Genomic DNA, 20,175 nt, shown 5'->3' with positions numbered 1-20,175 from the left:
AATCTGTCATGTTAGACATGGGCCAAAGAGTAGTTAATTGATTATCAAGTTAATTGATTATCCTAGGTAGAGCCAGAGAATCTGAGAACATTCAAAATTCTAGGCCCTTAGATTTTTGGTGAAAACACAGAGGACCACTGTTGAGTGTTACTTATCTCTGTTGCTGAGAATCCTTCCTTCCAAAAGCCTTTTAAGAAGTAGACTGTCTACATTAGGCCTACAGAATCCACAGTTTGATCCCATCCTTGCCTTTCATTGATTGTGATATTTTAAAAGTTCTTTTGTTACTTTCATTAAACATGACTGAGAAAGCAGTAGGAAGGAATGATGGTTACACTAATGATGATGAGCTGTGTTCCTTTTGATGCTGTGACTTTTAAAATGTGGGATTTCTCCTAGTTTTGGAGACATGTGTTTTTGGGCAATTGTTGCTATTGGCAGGATGGCAGAACTAGTGTCGTGTGCTAACATTGTGTTCTGTGCCCAGAGCTAGAAAATTCAGCAGTAAATCTTAGGGTGATAAATCTTAGCTAAGGGAAAATCTTCCATAGAAGTTTGAGCTGAGGTGCTTTTAAACCACAGAGATCTTTTATTTTACCTATTGTAGACATCAGACCAACCCAAACCAAACAGAACGGTCCTGAAGTCTTGATAAGTACATAGACTGATTGAAATTTATATTACCAAGCCCTTGAAGATTCCCAGTGGCTCTATGGTAAAGAATGTGCCTGCCAATACAGGAGGCTTGAAGGTTTGATCCCTGGATCTCGAAGATCCCCTGGAGGGGGAAATGGCTACCCACTGCAGTATTCTTGCCTGGGAAATCCCATGAACAGGGGAGCCTGGTGGGCTACTGTCGATGGGATCACAGAGAGACGGACTCAACTGAGTGACTGAACACACACACATTTCTTACTCTTGCCTGCCCGTGGCTTTATTGTGTTCATGTTTCCCCCATCCTCTGTATGTGGTAGGCTTCATTTTTTATTCTGAAATAGAGCCAAGTTTGGATTTGTCTTTCCTGCTGCTTCTCCCTTTCTGCATTTAGAGTAACTTTCTACTTAGATTATGTTTCCTCCTGCCTACATAGACGACCACAGGCTATACGAAACCATTTGCACAGGATAGGATTAAGAGTTGAGATACCCATTCATATTTAGAACAATCTCTTTCAATTTTAGTGGGCTCTTTGACCCACTTGGCTAGGTTTAAGAGGGTGAATTCGTAGTATATCAGCTATATGCAGTCTTGGTTGTTGAAGCTTGGAAATGCCGTTCCTCCCTCTTAGTGTCCTCTAGGGTAGAGAGATGGCAACATGTGCTTAAGGCAAGCAAAGTATTTGAACATGTGATATTGTCAATGCAGAGAAATCCAATAACAAAAATTCGGCCCAAAGAGAACAAGATCACTTCTTATTAGGAATGGCTCATAGCAGCATGTCAACATTATAGCTGCTGTTGATATATTGACCCCATGTTGCTAAGACTTGAGCTCCCATGGGAGCTGATTCTTTTCCTCTGTTTTTTTTTTGTGCTTTTGAAAGTGAGAACATGGTGGGGGTCTATCTAATGGCTTCATAATTTTTCCCTGTGTGTGAGCATACATGTGTACCTAATAGCTTCATAGCTTTACCCTTGTATGGCTATACTATAATCTATGGACATGTAGTTTTTTTTGAGGCTTTTGAGACAATGTAAAATGAATATTCTTTTAATATCTTTGCATACTTAGGCAAGTTTATATATAAGGTAAGTTCCTAACAAAAAATTGTTGGGTTGTAGGGGGTATATATTTAAAATTGATAGACATTGCCACATTACCTTCCAAAGAATTTTAAACCATTTATACTTCCCTCAGTAATCTGTAAATGTATACTAACCTTCCCCCCACCCTAACACCATAAAGCAGACTTTAAAATTGTGAATCTGATAGGTGAAAAATGCTCTCTTTGATGTGTTATGAATGAGATTGAGCATCATTTTGGATGTTGGTATACTGTTAGTTTTGTTCTTTTCTGTGGATTGTGTATTTCATTTGGTCATTCCATTTCCCACTCCTACAGTTGGTCATTTCTTTAAAGATTTGCAGGGATTATTTGCTTATTAAAGAAGCTAATTTTGTTTGTGACATATTTTACAAATATCTCCTCCAGTTAGTCATTTGTCTTTTAAAGGTTTTATGATCTTTGCTATATATGCTTAATTTTAATGAATAATGAAACAGGTGATAATCTTTCTTAATATTAAGACACACACTTGCCATATTACGGTAACGATCCAGTACAAGTTGATGAACATGAAATTTGTAGTATCTTCAGTAAACAGATTCCCTATTAACCCATTATCTTTAGCAGAGAAGAGGATCAGATCCTTCAGAAGGTTATTTATTTTTAAATCAATGCAGAAACCAAAAACGTTTCCTGGTTTATCACAAATCTTAACCTGATTTTACCAGTTAACTGAGCTTTTAAAAATCCTTCTGTGCAGGGCCGCAATGGAGACACAGACATAGAGAACAGGCTTGTGGACACGGGCAGGAGAGGGTGGGACGAATGGAGAGAGTAGCATGAAAACATATACACTACCATATGTAAAATAGAGAGCCAGTGGAAATTTGCTGTATGACTCAAGGATCTCAAACTGGTGCTCTGAGACAGCCTAGAGGGGTGGGATGGAGTAGGAGGTGGGAAGGAGCTTCAAGAGGGACGGGACATATGTATGCCTCTGGCTGATTCATGTTGATGGTATGGCAGAAACCAGCACAATATTGTAAAACAGTTATCCTTCAATTAAAAATAAATTTTAAAAAAGATCCTACAGTTTTTAAAGGAAAAAAAAATCCTTCTGAAATATCTTTACATTTGAGTCATTTTATTTTTTCCTGGATTATTAGTAGCTTCAAAATTAAGGCCTTTTTAAATGACCTTTATATATTTAATTTGTATACCTATTTGTGCTTCTGGCAGCTTCCCAAATTACTATGCACAGCACATATTTAACAAGTAGATGGTTTTTTAGGAAGAAAACTGGTGTCTCAAAAACGATTGAAATATCTCAGCTACATGCTTCAGTTTGTTCTTTTCTCCATTATGGATTTTGTTTTCCCCAGGAAGGGAAAGTGGTAGTTCATACATTCATTCTGGTCTCCCCAGGATTTGGTGGAAAGGTTGCAACATATTCACTACAGTTCATTTAGTTCTGTGCTATAGTGGCCATGTAAAGGGACATGGCATAGTTATGCCATAGTGGAATGTTAATGGTGGTTGTAACACCTAAGCTTGTTAGACCTTATAGGCACATTTTCAGGTGTAATATGGCATGGGGCCTAGAAAAATCTAAAGGTAGTAAGCAAGGCTGGCTATTATCTGAGAAAATACTCAGATGAACCAGTAAGGCTCATTTCTAAGCTTATGCCTTTGAGGGGAGAGAGAAAGAAAGCAAGGTTATGGTATGTAACATTAGAGTTTCTTACCCAGTTTTAACATTTTTAGGATGAAATAGGTAACATTAGGTAAACCAGAAACTTGTCTTTTGCAACTGTAAGGAGGGAGAGGATATCTTTGAAAGAAATTTGGGAAAGCTGGTCTATTTGACCATTATATTCTAATATTAAGTTACTTAATCTTTGCCTCAACTCTTGTCACATTGAGTTGATACAAAGCCCGTCAGCCATGTGTAGGCGAGGTAAAACAAGAAGGGTCAAATTGCTGTTTCTGTTATCTACCAAATGTATATTGTATGATAATGTGTTGCCCATCCCACAGCAAACTTTTTAGTCCTACTTAGGAAGGTATAGGGTTTCCCAGATGGTGCTAGTGGTAAAGAACCTGCTTGCCAATGCAGGAGACATAAGAGACTCAGGCTCAATCCCTGGGTGAGGAAGGTTCCCTGGAGGAGGGCATGGCAACCCACTCCAGTATTCTTGCCTGGAGAATCCCATGGACAAAGGAGCCTGCCAGTCTATGGTCCATAGGGTTACAAAGAGTTGGAATGACTGAAACAGCTTAGCATGTGTGAGGATACTGACTGAACTCAAGTCTCCCTGGGTTTTCAAAATATTTTTCTTAAGAATTTCTTTAATATCAGGTCCCCTGTTCTTCTCTGAAGTCTTCCAGCAGCATCTTGGTAACACTTCTTTCTAAAGTTCCTTATCCCCAGCTTTACCTGATGGCAGTATAGTGGATGACAGGCCTCATTTTCCCCTTTTGTACCTGCAGGTAACAATGCTGCTCTGTTCTTTTCTCTCTCTCATTGTCATTGGGGGAAAGAGGCTTCAGATGCCCATTCTGACTTGAATCTTATGAAATGTCATGGTTCTTAGTTTAAATTTTAATTTTCTAATGGCTGATGGAGGCATTGTATTGAACTAGACCTTCCTATTAAATTAATCGGAACGTCCTATTTCCTTTTAAATAGTTCTTAAATGTTCCCTTTTAAATAGTCCTTAAATTAGATTTTATCCTCCGCTGCTATTCTCTTCCAGCCTTACTCTAGATTAAATATAGAAAGTATTTGGTAGACAATATTTGAGGTTGTTTTTGAAAAGCCTTATATTTTCACTGATAACAGGAAAGCAGGAACTGATAATATGCCATGTAGATGACACACTAAGTCCTATGACTTTTAAGCACGTCTTTGGTCACTGGTTTCTCATCTTGTTCATGTTAACAGGTGTCCCAGGGTATGATTTGAGAATGGCTATGAGGGGAAACATGAGGTGCCGTGGAAGCACCCCAGAGGGACACCTAAATGAAACTTAGGGTTGGAGGTGGCCACGGGGAACTTATACAAGGAAATGTGATACCTCATCTAAAGGATGGGTAGGAGTTAGAAGACGGATGGGAAGAGTATTCCAGGTAGGTGATCGAGACCTTGGCATGTCTGAAGAATTTAAATGTGTGTGGATGGATCATATCTTGAGTGACCAGAGGCAGTGAAGTGATGGGAGTGGCTCGGCTCTGGCAGGTTGAGTGTGCAGAATTAGAAGGAACCCTCTCATAGAAGAGCCCCGAATGGATCATGCAGAATCTTCAAATTAGTGTACTTTTCACCCTGGAAGTATTGTGGAAGTCTTCACTTTGTGTTTTTCCCTGGAAGCACTGTGTTTATTTTGTGCTGTTACTTTTTGGGCGTTCACCTGGGAACCTTTATCACATGGCGTCTAGGGAATAATGTGCCTTGAGATGCCACCTGCAGTGCAAGGGACATATTCCATCCCTTTCCAACTGGGAAGAGTTAGAATGAAGTTACGGAATGGACAGATGGTAGGGTATGGGCAAGGAATTGGTGGACCTATGTGCCGGACACAGTGCTGACACCTGGTATTGTAGCCATGCATTCCGGGAAACAAACTCTCTCAGAAGGACAATGCAGATAGTGGAGTTCAGTTTATTACACCGGCGGGCCCAAGGCAGAGTCTCCTCCTAGCCAAGGACCCCGACCAGTCTTTGTGAAAACCTTATATACCGCAGGCACTTGCCTTGTAGCTCAGTCGGTAAGGAATCTGCCTGCAATTCAGAAGACCTGGGTTCGATCTCTGGGTCGGGAAGATCCCCTGGAGAAGGAAATGGCAACCCACTCCAGCATCCTTGCCTGAAAAATCTTAGGGACAGAGGAGCCTGGTGGCTGCAGTCCACGGGGTCACAAAGAGTTGGGCACAACTGAGCGACTAACACTTACTTACTATATACCCCAAGTGTATACGGTTCCCTGAAACTAGTCTGAACAAAGGAAAAAGAAAGATACAATCAAAGTTAACCCATGATTCATGCCTTAAGCCTAGGTGGTTAACAGTAGACAATTATCAATAGGCTTGTGGTCATACCCCAATAAGCATAATAGAATGTATGATTCTATTCGGTTACACATATAATTAAGGTATTCTTTTAGGCGATGGAGAGCCCTGGGGATCTTCCTTCCTGGGGCCTGGTTTTCCAATTGGTTTGTCTTTCTGTAGATACTGGGCATATAGCTCAAAGTCCACAGTCCGGCCCAAGATGGAGTTCTGCTTTCAAGATAGAGCCTGTTCTGTTTCCTCTTTCAGTCTCACCTTGAATGGTTGAGAGTTGTAGATTTGTTTTAAGAGAATGCTTATTGTTTCTGAGGCAGGAGACAGTTTTTTGGAAGAGAAAAAAGTTTGTTCGCTCAGAAGTCACCACCAAAATGGGTAAAATCCTCCAGAAAATTCTAGTTCTTAATACTTTAAAAAAAGTTCTTTTAAAGTTCTTAATACTTTAAAAAAAGGTCAATGCCAAACTTAAATGTAACTTCCTGTATGACTTTTATGTACTGCTCTGACCACTGTTAATGTCATTCAGAAGTCCTGTCAGGCCCAGCACAATACAGGGTCTTGCTGAATTAGGAGTTGCTCTGAATTATTTTATCTCAGATTAGAAACCTTCTGAGAAAGAATTACTGCTAGTCCTGCCTGCTCCCGTGGATGCAGAGTACTCACTAAAGAATATCTAAATAAATAGAAGCAGGAGGAAGGTGAAGTGGCTTCCTCATGCTTCTCTTGAAAATGGGTTTTGAAAGCCCTTTTACTGTCTCAACCAAAACCTAGTTGCTTAGAGGCAGTCACAGCTAATAACCTTTGTCTCATCTGATATTTACTTGTTGAGGAGGAGATTTATGTTGAAACCCAAACATGCCTTATGTTTTTCTTAGAATGCCTTTGTCACTGCTTAGCAGGGGCATACATATCAAAACTGAGTGAGCCTAGGTGGTCTCTCTACTTGGTAGAATAGTTTCTCAGTTAGGTGGGAGCCAAGAATTTACTTAAATTCATTGGGCAACTTAACTTTGGTCTAGCCAAAGCTAGAAACAAAAGATCATAACAGCTTTAATCTCAAAGAGAAGATGTTATTTTACAGGTCAGCAAGCTTTCTGCTTTCGTCAAGCTTAAGTTTGTAAGTGTGTGTACTCACCTCTATTATAAATGATTGTAACTATAAACTTGCTGTTTGGACTGGTTCTTTGTTTTTTTCTTTTTAAAAGGATGCTTTGATTTAAAAGATGATCTATTTAGTATAACCTAAAAACGTCAGTAAATAACTGCTTCTGAACTGTGGCGCGCGCGCGCGCCCCCCCCCCCCCCCCCCCCCCCCCCATTAATGAGGCATAAGCCTCTATTTCCTAAAGTAACAAGAAAGACAAATTAATTTTTAGGATAGTATGACAAAGGATTAACAGATTCATGTTGTGTGTTGCATCTTAAAGTGAATTTTGCTGTGTGAATGTAATTCCCTCAAAAGTCAAGATTAAGAATTTGCTTTTATATAACTTTCTAAGTAAATCCTTCTCCCCAAATTGAGGACATTTCTGGCATTCAGTGGTTGCAAGTAATTAGGTGCTCATGAGGTCGTTGAACTCAACCTTTGAGTTTCAGATAACATGTTTTCTGAAATAAATGATCTGTTAGGAAACCCCCCCCCCCCCCCCCCCCCCCCCACACACACACACACATAGCTAGATATGACAGATTGTACTAGGTTTACTTCTGAATGAATGCTTGGGTTTCTATGAAATGTGCTGAGATTTTCCTGATTTAAGCATTAATTATGAGGTCAGTTTTTTTTGGTTTTTTTTTTTGTTTTTAACTTTAGCCACCTTTGCCTTAGATCTTGTATTTTGATCTTTGAGGTTGTCAGTAACTAATTATGCTTGTCAAGTTCTTTTCTCACTGATGCCCATGAATAAATCACAGTTCATTCCTAAAGGTAGAAGAAATTCTCATACTTCCTCAGTTTTTGTTGAGATTTTTTTTCTTAAACCCATTAATATTAGTGAATTACTTAATTTTATTGACAGTACAGGTCGAGAAAAGATTTGGAATGTGACCCTGACTAGATTTGATAGGGACCATATCAATGTATTGGTTGTATTTCAACTTTTAATGTTTTGTCTCCTCCTCTCTTTTGCTGCATAACCTATATCCCTAAATATTCCTTCTCTTTTTTCCTAATAGTCCAGAGATGGAGGCAGAGGGACAAGTATCATTGTCCACATTCAACAGATGGGGGATAAGGGAGAAATTGAATAACAAATGTTAAAAGGCACTCAGAAAGTGTATAACTACATCTTCTTGGCTCTTCATCTGCTATACTGACTTAGGTAGATGGTATATGTATATCAGAATACCTTGAGGGCACCCATGGCTAGAGGAACACTGGGTTAAGTTCCTTTGTCCATTTGTATCTCTTCTGTAATTACTACATGCTTTACAGAATGAACCACATTTGTTGACTGGGCACTTTGTAAGGAAAAGCTTTTAATATATTTCATAGTTTAACCTGATGTCTTACAAGGTATTTCTAAGCACATGGCTAGCCAGCTCTACTTGGGATGACTACCTTTGTCCCTTTTCTTTCAATTACCATCAATTTTGATTCTGCTTAGAATGTTCCCCAAGCAAATGTCCACTCAGCCCCCTGCCCTCTTAAGAAATGCTGATTTATATAGCATTATACTCTCTCAGAGTGGCCGATATGTTCTTTTCTATGCAATGCAGTTGCATTAAGCTTAGCCTAGACTTTTTGCGTAATCTTACAAAGCATTCTTATTTGGCCTATATGATATATAGTATTAACTGAAGTAGTCTTATAAAGCACTTTTTTATTTGAGCTGCATAAAATACATTATTAACTCCTATCCATTATGATACATCTTTGTTTTAAAACTTATTGTTTCACATTGTTTTAGTGCCAGGTGCCATCTTTCACATTTTGACATTCCTTATATCTTAAGAGTTCATCAAAATCAGATATTACCTTTTCTTGCCTGCAATTCAAGGAGAACTGGTTCATTAGTGAAATTGTATGCTGAACCTTGAATTAAAATATACATTTAATTTTTCTAGCAGAACTTTAAGCAAAAGTCTTGCCTTTTGGCTTCTCTTGTTTTGGCAAAACTCCCTCAGTTTCCATCATGAAATAATATGGAGCCTAAGAGTTGGGTTAAAATTAGGGTTTTATGAACAAAGCCACATGGTGCTCTCCTCACCCCAATGTATATCCCAACTTGGGGCTTAAAAAATTGATTTTTCAGTGTTGATTTGAACTTAGTTATTGACTGCCATTAAATTTTCTTATAAATTACTGCAATGTGCACCTCTTTCCTTGTTTTCCAGGCTGGACGTAAAGAAAGAAGTGATGCACTCAATTCTGCAATAGATAAAATGACCAAGAAGACCAGGGACCTGCGTAGGCAGGTAAGCTGAGAGAAGTGCTGATTGCTTTCCCAAGTTCTTGGTTTTGTTATTTTGGTTAAAATTCCAACAAATACTGGACCCATATGCTTTCTTGAATTAAAGGATGACTTTTCACCGGAAATTTGACTGTTTTGTTGCTAATAAGCTTCTGTTAAATGGCTACTAAAAATCTCCTGGGGACCTGGAGTAATACAGTCCTACTGGAATGGACTGAATAAATTATGCTATAAAAATGATGCTCAGGTAAGAAAATCAACTTAAAATGACTTGGGGACCTCAGAAAATACCCTGAAGGATCTTGTGATGTTAACTTACAAACAGTAGAGATAGAAATTGAAATTATGTATTTGACTTGCCGCTTTCTGATTTTGATTCTTGGTGAAGATGTGTTTCTAGTACAGATATGCTGAATATAGTTATTTGGGGCTCTGAATTTTCTGAGTTTGTAAGTATAGACATCTTTCTTTTCATTTAATGTTAAAGAATCTCATTAACATTTTGGGAGCAAATTGAGTATTAATCTTTAAAAAAAAGATAGGATTGACTTCGTAAAGCAACATTAAGACTTAAAAAGAAGTTGTAATTGTTGTAATACAAACAATTTCCATACTTAGTGGAGAAATACTTTATTGTTCATGTCTGGTATATAGCAGAATTAAAGATGGAATGTAGCTACCCATCATCCTTTTGGTAAAGTAATATCACACATGGTTATAAAGATAACTTTTCAGTTTTAAGGTTCATAGTGTGCTAACCCTGTTCAGAAAGTGCTAACACCCTCTCCCTTCTCATTTTTATTTAGCCAATTAGGCCAATTATATTCCAAGGCTATGTGCTAATTCAACCTAGAGGTCATTTCTGTTTAGTTTTTTTTTTTTTTTTTTTTTTTTTTTTTTTTTTTTTACTCCTTTAAGATAGAAGCTTTAGTTTTGTAATTCCCAAGAAAAAAGGGTTTTATTTTGAAAACTGAGATTCTGTTGCTGAAATGCTTTAACTGTAGTATAAGCTGTTATCTCCGCAATTGTGTTTCCTGTGTTGCAGATTATATAACTGCATGGCTTACATGAGGGGTTCTCATATAAGTGCAGCCAAACTGTCATGAATTTCCATTAGATTTAAAAGTGCAAGAGAAGAAAGCAGTCTAGCTTTTTGGTAGAAACAAAATCAAATTTTTACAATTTAATTATTAGCTCCGCAAAGCTGTCATGGACCATGTTTCAGATTCATTTCTGGAAACCAACGTTCCACTTTTAGTATTGATTGAGGCTGCGAAGAATGGAAATGAGAAAGAAGTTAAAGAATATGCCCAAGTTTTCCGTGAACATGCCAACAAATTAATTGAGGTAAGTGTGTTAGCCGTTTTGTTAACTATGGGTAACTTGGTGGAGTGTGGTGATTTTTAATCATATTATTGAATCAGCTAAAGAATTTAGGGACTCATGTTATTTACAATATGTGTAAGACAAAAATATTTTTCATAATTACTTAAATATCTATCCCAAACTACCATTTTGCTAAGTTTATGTTAATTATGTACCTGATTAAATAAAAATAGTCCCTATTCCTGGAATCTTAACATTTCCACTTAGTGTTAATGCAGATACAGATAGATCATGACATGCTTAATCTCAGAAGACACTGGAGAAAATAGTGGCTAGAAGCTGGAGTTTAGAAGTCATACTGCCTGGGCTTGCATCTTGGCAAGTTACTGAATCCCTATGAACTCCATTTCTTTTCCATAAAATGAGAATATACTAATGATGCCTATCTAGGTATTATTTTGAGATTTAAGAGATGATGTGTGTCAAGTGCTTAACCCTTTGCATGAGAACAGCCTCCTCTCCATCACGCTTTTTTAAAACTAAAGAAATTGGGAACTTCCTGGCCTTCCAGTGGTTAACACTTTACACTTCACTGCCAACGGCACAGGTTCAATCCCTAGTTGGGAACTAAGGCCCCACAAGCCATGCGACACAGCCGCCACCTCCTGGCCCTAAAGAAAGAAACAGCCCTAACATGCTATTAATTAGATATGTTTGAATAGTAGAAATCTGTATGTTAGTGTTGGTTTGTTAAGGTGACAAGAAGAAAGAGTAAGTCGCTATTTAATTTCCAGATAAGTTAGGCTTGCTCCTACCTTTTGATTACTGAAATTATATTACTGTTTAATTGATTCATTATTACTATATTTCAAAAGTTTGACACATAGTAAGTATATGGCAAGTTATTTAATTTTGTAGCCCAAATGTAAAACACCTAATATTTGGAAGAGATATTCTATAGACCATTTGGTAAGTTGGTCATTATGTAACAACAGAAAATGAGCCTTTTATGTAAAATGTGTTTCTTGTACACTTGGATTTATAGTGATATTAGGCCAGGTTAATACTGTAAAATAGTCTAAGGAAAGCATCAGTTATTACATTAAACATGTTAATAATTTTACATCTAGTTTTCTTTGAACATTGAGCATTATCCTTAACTGAATTAATTATGTACAAAATATGTAGGTCAGTCTTCTATTCAAGTTAATGATTGTGGCATTTGGTCCAAAGGCTTGCAGTTTGTGTCTCCATTAAGCATAATCTTTTCACAATAGTTGTATGACTGCATGAGGTATAACCTCTAAATATACAAAGATTGTCTTCAGGAAGCCAGCCTCCCGTAAGTAGCCTGCATCTCAGAAAGTGTGCCTGTGAGATAGGAAGCAAGGATGCTGCCAGCCCACAGCCTGGGGTAAAAGGCTACTGGAGTGGCATGGGAAAGGGCATCTGAAAGGGTGTGGCAGGCTGAACCTTCAGGGCAGTCCTGGTCTGTTCTTCAGCTGGAGGAAGGTCACTTTTTAAGGACTTGCTGTACAATCCTTATCCTCTCCATCCAGCAGAACTGACACTTGCTGAGCACCTACTGTGTACCATGTATGGATGCAATATATGCAAATACAGTGTACATTCCTCATTTCTCAGGTAAGGAAACTGAGACTTAGGGAAGTTAAGTAACTTAAATCCCTCTTACACTGAAGGCTGTGCCACTTGGGCTCACTGGTGTAGTAGACAGCCTGTGCCCAGGAAGAAGCACTAGGTGGGCCTAGTGGCTTTGCAGACCTTGCTCTAGGAACTCTGTCAGTGCTCATACTTTTTATTTCATTCTGAACTAACCAGGCACCCAGTAGTGTTCAGAGTTGGATATTCCCTGTCACAGCTCACTTCTGACTTGTTTCTCACCTCTCTCCCCTCTCAGTGACCTCCACCCCTACCATCCCCCACACATAATATATGTATATTAAACGACGCGTGGCCTAAGGTAATGACACCCCACTCCAGTACTCTTGCCTGGAAAATCCCTTGGACAGAGGAGCCTGGTAGGCTGCAGTCCATGGGGTCGCCAAGGGTCGGACACGACCGAGCGACTTCACTGTCACTTTTCACTTTCATGCATTGGAGAAGGAAATGGCAACCCACTCCAGTGTTCTTGCCTGGAGAATCCCAGGGACGGGGGAGCCTCGTGAGCTGCTGTCTGGGGTCGCACAGAGTCGGACATGACTGAAGCGACTTAGAAGCAGAAGAAGAAACCAAAGGCCTTATAGTACCATTCTGCAAACATTTAAATTACTCCATGGTAATAGAGGTACTAAGATAAATAATTGCATGTGTGCATAAAAACAAAATGAATTTTTAGTGTTTGTTATAGAAGCCTCATATTCCTGATTCAAAGAGTAACTTGATTCTTCAATGACAGGCCTTCTCCTCCCCACACTAGTACTTTTGTATTGTAATGAAACACTGAATTAGAGAGAGACTTGTTTTAAGCAAAGGTAAAATACTCCATTGTGATTATTTTGTTAATCTCCTGCCATCTTCCTTTCTTTCTATTAATTTCCCGTCTTGAGTGGAATAAACGTCTGCAGCCAGCTTTGGTTTTAGGGCTATTTGCTGTTTTTTTCCTGAGGGTTTGGAGGAAGTGAGAGTGCTAAGTGAAAGTTGGGAAGGGCTGGTGTTGATAGGCCTCTGGCAGGAAAGGAAGGGCTCAGATTCTGCAGCCACTGAGAATTCTGCCAGACTCTTTTGTTCTAAAATAATACAGTTCTGCCACTAACTACTTGGAGTTAGGATAGACTCCACAGGTAGAGGGCATAAAGCCCAGTAAGATTGAGCTCATTGTAGATGCCAGCTGCAAATTAGGGGGTCCCTATCCCATCTGTACTTCAGACCCAACTGTGTATAAATTTGAGGATTCCCATGACCAACTCACTCTCTGTTCACAAGACTGCCCTCATTACAAATGCCAGCTGCAAGTTTGGGGGTCCCCAGTCCACCCAATCTTCGGATCAGCCAGCTACAAATTTGGAGGATTCCTTTGGCCCACTTCAGGTTCAATAATTTGATAAAACAGCTCGTAAAACCCAGGAGAGTGTTCTCCTTATGACTCCCATTTTAGTGTAAAGGATGCAAATCAGGACCATCCAAATGGAGAGACACAGAGGGTGAAGTATGGGAAAGTCTCAGAGACAGTGTTTCCTGTTTTCTCTCAATGGATCACCCTCCTGGCACATCGATGATTCAGCCTGGAAGCTCCACTGAGTTTCAGTGTCCAAAGATTTTATTGAAATTTCATTACGTAGGTGTGATTGATAGAATCCCTTTCTCCCCTAGATCTAGGTTTTTCCTGAAAGCCTCAGTTCTCTAATCACATGGTTGACATTGGCCTCCTCTTCGTGAGTTGTCTCATTAGTCTAACATGTAGTGGCTCACCTCGAGTTACCTCGTTAGCATAAGTGATGAGTAGCAAAGACAGTCCTCAAATCTCCTAAGAATTCAGAAGTAATCCAGTGCAAAGACTACACTGTGTGTGTGTGTGTGTGTGTGTAGACACACAACAACTCCCCATCTTGAAGGTACATGGAGTATATGGTTTTCAGTTAGCTTGCTACCCAGCCATAAACACCACACAGGATAAGTGAGACAGGGCAGATTTGTGTGCTGCAGCTTTATGTTGATCCTATTTGTGGCCAATTACCCAGTGATTTACCGCTTGTCTTATCTGGTGTTCCTTGCATTGTTCTACTTTTCGCTGGAGGTTTGCCCTTATGGAGCCTAGTTTTCTGATTGAGTCCATCTCTTCTCTGTGAAGTAAGAGGTCCTTTCTCATAGAAGTATTGATTGTCCCTCTGGTGTGTAAATCCCATTCTGTTTAATACCCATGCATTGACACTTAACCTTTCTTAGACTCCTTCAGCAGTGGGAGACTCCCTTTTTCCAGAGCATCACATTCCACTGGTGGATTCTCTGGTTGTAGGAATGGGGGGGGCCACAGTCGTCTTCTCTGGAACTACTCCTGTCCATCTTTTTATTGCTGCGCACAAGTGAATTGAGAGGAGCTATAAATGTAAAATATATACCTGATTTCAAAGATATGATATGGAAAAAGAATATACTTAACAGATATCATTAACTTTTTAATTGATTACATGTTGAAATGTATTATCTTGAGTTTAAGTATTTTTTCTAATCTCACCTCTTAATGTGGCTCACATTGTATTTCTGTTGGACAGCACTAGTCTGGATGATTTCCTCAGGCCTTTGAGAGGCTCTCTTCATTCTGCCTCTTCTCTGAATGCTCTCTACTAAAGTGCCAGCCCTTGTCAAACACTTGCTCCATGGGTGGGTGGATAGACGGAGTCGGACTGCCAAAGCTGCCATTGGGCAGTGACCTCACGGTCAGCCAGCTCCAGGGTTTGCCTTCAGAGGTACGGCTGCTCAGGTGCATCTTCTCAGTTCTGGTCATTGTGGGGGCAGTTGGGTTTTTTTGGAGTCTCTCTATTTTGACACTCATCCAGAATAAACTTCTTAGATTCAGTCTAGTGTTCTATCTGTCAGGACTGTTGCTGGCTTCACTGTTAATATTATTGACAACACCTTCCAAACTAGTCATTTCTTTCTTTTTTAAAAAGTAAGCATATCTTTTCTCCTTTTATCCAATCTGATGTTTATAAAATACTGTCTGAGACAAGGCATAGGATAGAACCTTTCACATTGCCACTAGAAATCATTGTGTTGTTTGTACAATTCTTTGTATATAGTTTACTGCTCAATCAGTTACAAATTCCTTAATTTTTGTCCCCCCAATAAAATAATGTAAAAAGGTTATGCCTTAATTTTGGATGTCATGTAAAGTTGCTTTGAATGTATTCATGGTTTCTGAGTAGTATTAGGGATAGCATTCACTGAGAAATGGGAACCTTTTATGGTACCTTCTCTGTACACCACATTTTGAAAATATGAGATTAGTTTGAAGAATAAAAATCACATACTGACTCTTAAGATTTTAGGAGCAGAAGTGAATTTCTCCAGCCCCTCTGTGTGGGCATAGTATTTGGAAGGTTGTGTGGTGCCTGCTGCCTACCAGATCCTTATTAAATGACTTTGTGATTTTACTGGAAAAAGCAAATAACAGTGTTTGCTGTGTGACTGTCTTATTTTCTCAGGGTCTGACTAAGACCTCTGACACCTCACTACAGTTGTCAGTGGGATCTGTTAGCTCCACACATGGTATTGAGTTCCTTTTCTTATGTGAAGGGCACATAGAGGTTGTGCGTCTCAAGGCCAGTGAGTAGGGGAGCAGGAGCTAAGGGTCAGTATTAATGAGCTGGTGACCCTTCTCGCCACCGTTTTCTTCTGTTCTGGAACATAGCACTGAGGGCTTGTCTTTCATCTGTTTATGAAAGGGCATGGCTATGCTTCATAATAACAGTAACACCTTTTCTACCTGATTTTCTCCCATATCAAATTAATGATTTCTTTATGTTGCTTGTCAATTTAGTGTATTGAGGTGAAAAATTTGTTTTCTGTCAGAAATATTAACCTTTTTGTCATTAGTGCAATATCCACATGTCCTTTTTAATTGCCTCATTCTTTGCCTACCTCCTTTGTGAGCAGCTTAATAACTAAAGAGGAATCAGTTTTCCTCTTTTAATTTTGCTGTCTTCTGGGTCCTTTTTCAGTTTCACAAATTGAGAGTGAAATAGGAAAAATATAATTCATGAAATCTTGCCTATAAAAACTATCATTTAGTATCCCTTTCCCCTCAGTCCCAGACATTGTATTAAAACAGGCCTCTTATTATAATGAACTTGCTACAATAAGATAGTATTTTATTCTTTGTCTTGTGAATTAAGAACCAAAAAGTAAATATAATTGGTACAATTTTGAGCTGGATTATCATTATTTGCTATGCCACTCCCCCAGTCCCCCCCATCCCAGGTCCAAGTATTTCCCATTTTCTGGGACTTCATAGGGTATGGCTTTATTGGCTTGAAATGTGTATTTTAACTGCAAATTGAGTGATCTGCATTATAATTTTTATTCTGTGGTGTGCTGATAATACGCAGGAAAGTGACCTTGAAGAAGCCTCTGTAAGGAGCATTTGAATTAAACAATGACCTTATACTATCTACCTGTGACATCTTGGATATTTTCTCAGTATCTCAGTACAATACTGTAGGCTGAAATTCTTGCAAACAGCAAATCAAATGAAGCTTCAATTTTCTAGTACTGTAGGATGTTTGCATGAAAGCAGTGAAGTATTCTTGGGGGAGAATGCTGACCTTTAAATTAGGAATAACTTCCTAAGCATATTGAGCTTAATTTTCTCAAATTTTCAAGGGTGTCCAATTTCAGATAAATGGGGTGTGTAAGACAAAGGTGTCTTGAATGTACTATTTTAACACCTTAACCCAAAACAAGCTTTTTTGGCTGAATTTAACCACCTACTCAAATTTTGGGATGGTCAGGTGAAGGTGATGGTTGCATTTTGTTCTTAAGAAGCATTGAGAATCTTTTCTCTTAGGGCCTTGGTAGGAATGATTAAGGAATCGCTCTGCTTCAGAAAAGAGTGTAATCCTGTTGCCTCACCAGTAGAGTTGATGGACTAGTGTTTAGGCAGGCACCATTCTTAGCTTTACTGACTGATTATTCAGGAGGTTAGACAGAAATAGGGAACTTGTTCAAGTGGTCCATATAGTAACACGTAAATGGAAATGATGACAGTTTCATCTGAGTGGTTATCTATACATGAAAAAAAAAAGCTTTTTAAAAGTATCAGATAACAAAACTGTCTAAAATAGTTTATGATGTTTTAGTAAATTCAAGTTCTAATCCTGTTACCGGAGATCCTTATATTTATATCCTGCCTTTTCTTAAAATTTGATTTGGTATGGCTCATTTTGAACAAAAACATAAGATAAGGCAGATGTTGAAAATCATGATGCAGATGAGAAGTAATACACTTCTCATCTAAACTATAATTGCCATGCTTGTGTTTCATTGTGGCATTGCACTTCCTGGTAGCATGGAGGAAAGGAAGAAACACAATTGGTTGTCTAGTTTTTGTCTTTAGAATGGAGGAAGTATACCCGCTTTTTCATGGGAAATAAGCCTATTGTAAAAACGTAAAAAAAATTCCTAATGTGGCACTTTCACATAAGGGACAGTGAATGAGTTAATAGATAGGGCCCTCAGTATTTTAGTAATAAATGTAGTGGCAGATACCATGCATTTTTTCCCCCCCTTGTACATTCTCTCTAAAAAGGCAAGGTCATAACATTCAGTTGACGCCAAGTTGAGTCCAAACATCTGTTATTTTTTGAGGGGCTAACCCAGCACTTGTCCTTCAGCCTCCCTATGAAAATATTAGAGGAACTAAGGGGCTGTGAGTCCAGTGCTTTCTCCCGATCACGCCAGTGTAGCTTGCTTTCTTTTTTAAAATAATGTTCAACCCTTCTGTTTCTTTGTGCTTTAAATGTGTCCTGTAAATAGCATAAGTTTAGTTATTGTTACTCAGGTTAGCAGGGTTTTTTGTTGTTGTTGTTTATTACGGAGTTTTGTTCACTGAAGTGTGGCATGACATGTGGATTCATTCTTACTACTGCGTTTTTATTCTCTCTTTCCTTTTAACTCACTGCTTTCAATCCCTCTTCTATTTCTGACTCTATTTTTCTCTTTTGGATTGGTTGAGTCCTCCCACTTCTTCCTATTTTTTCACGCCCTCTTCTTGTTTGGAAATCATACACTCTGTTTACTAGTAGCAACTCCAGATATTTTTAAGCATGTATGTTTAACTCAGAGGTTGAGGTTAGTGAGTATCTTTTTCTCCTTCTGAAACAATATGAGAATCTCAGAATGCTTTAACTTTAGTTATTCTCTAACTTAAATATTCTTGTACAGTATTTCATTTCTCTAATTTTTAGCCCCATGAGTTAGACACCATTGGTGTTTCTTTAATAACTTATTTCAACTTTGCATAAATTTTACTTGATACCCTATTTTCATGGCTTCTCATTTCTTCTTGGACATTAAACCTTATGGGATTGTTTCCTTTTCCCTGAAGCATCTTTGTATGAAACGCCTTTAGTTGAGGCAGGAAAGATCTGCCTGGAATAAGTGCTCTGAGATTGTTTTTGGTTTTGTTTTGTCTTAATTTTTTATTTTGCCTTAATTCTTGAAAAAATACAGTAGTTTATTGGACATATAATCGTAGGAGGATTTCCGCCCCACTATCCTCTTCAGGGATTTGATGATGATATTACCCTTTCTCTGGCTTCCATTGTTGCTGTTCAGAAAGCAACAGGAAGTCTCACTGAGCTTTTTTTGTAGATAATTTGTTTTTACTTTCTGGCTGTTTTTAAAATCATCTTGGCTTTGTTCTAAAGCTTTACTTCAGTGTATCAGAGTGTAGATTTCTTTTTTATTTACTCTGCTTAGAAATCTGTCTTCCCAAATCTAAAAATTGTTTTATCCTCACCTACCTCTTTGAGTATGGCCTCTTCCCCATTCTCCCTGTATTCCCTCCCGAAATCCTCAAAGTTGAATAGTAGACGGTCTCAATTTATCTTGCATGTCTCTTAATTTATGGATTCCGTGTCATGAAAATGTCTTAGTTTTCCTGAATAATTTCTTCAGTTTGACCTTCCAGATGAATAATTCTCTTTTCAGCAGTTTCTTGTCAGTATTATTTTAAATTTCTAGAAATGGTAGTCACTATTACTTTTCTCTTGAAATTCTATTTTGATCCTTCTCAAATCTGCCTAGTTATTTTTGAGTGTGTTTTTTCTTTTCTATATTTTGTATGCTTTGTTATTTCCGTTAATGTAAAAAAACATTTTTTAATACTCCACTTTTGATCATTTGATTATTTGCAGTCATGGATCTGATTACACAGTTCTTTTGCTTACTTTTGCCCAAGATCCCTATTTCCTTGTATGAAAGTGAAAGTAAAAATTGTTCAGTCGTGTCTGACTTTCCCACTCCGTGGACTATACAGTCTGTGGAATTCTCCAGACGAGAATACGGCAGTGGGTAGTGTTTCCCTTCTCCAGGGGATCTTCCCAACCCAGGGATTGAACCCAGGTGTCCCTCATTGCAGGCGGATTCCTTACCAGCTGAGTTTGGTGGGTTCACATTTCTGGTATTCACATGTGGGAGTTCTTTGATGCCTGGGTTTAGATTACCTTCCATCACCAAAAATTTCCATTGATATTTACTTCTGCCAGTTGCTTGTAGATACTAATACATGATTGAGGTATAATTTACAGACCATAAAATTCACCCATTTTAAGTGTACAATTCAATTGTTTTTACTAAATTTACGTAACTCTACAGTCATCATCATAGTCCAGTTTGGAACTTTTCTGTCACCCATGTGTGCTTCACTTTTGGGTAAGCTATCTTATTCCTCCTAATAAGACTGTCAGAAGACCCTTTCCTGGAAATTGGAAAGTTAGAAGCTTAATCTCTGTTCCATCATCATTTCTTCTATGGGTTTGGAAATGATTGTTAAAAATGTCTTGTGTGGTTCTGATATTTATGTGATGTGCAATTGGAACTTCTCTCTTCCTATATGACAAGTTTAGAAAAGTTGATTTTATTATTACTTTGGGTTTTTTTTGAGAGTACAGATCGCTTAACCATTTTT

At 38.4% G+C, this 20,175-nt stretch overlaps 1 protein-coding gene across 1 annotated transcript in view; it reads left to right on the top strand.

The window, feature by feature from the left end:
• Window positions 1-20,175, top strand: part of CTNNA1 (catenin alpha 1) — a 179,110-nt gene that overhangs the window by 120,867 nt on the left and 38,068 nt on the right. The window contains exons 8-9 of the mRNA XM_006070838.4: window positions 9,127-9,207; window positions 10,398-10,550. Coding sequence (XP_006070900.3) covers window positions 9,127-9,207; window positions 10,398-10,550 — 234 coding nt within the window. The remainder of the gene's footprint in view (window positions 1-9,126; window positions 9,208-10,397; window positions 10,551-20,175) is intronic.

The sequence above is a fragment of the Bubalus bubalis genome, chromosome 9 (assembly GCF_019923935.1).
Source record: "Bubalus bubalis isolate 160015118507 breed Murrah chromosome 9, NDDB_SH_1, whole genome shotgun sequence".
Classification (NCBI taxonomy): Eukaryota; Metazoa; Chordata; class Mammalia; order Artiodactyla; family Bovidae; genus Bubalus; species Bubalus bubalis.
The sequence above is the reverse complement of the archived record's forward strand: the minus strand, read 5'-3'. Positions and strand labels throughout refer to the sequence as shown.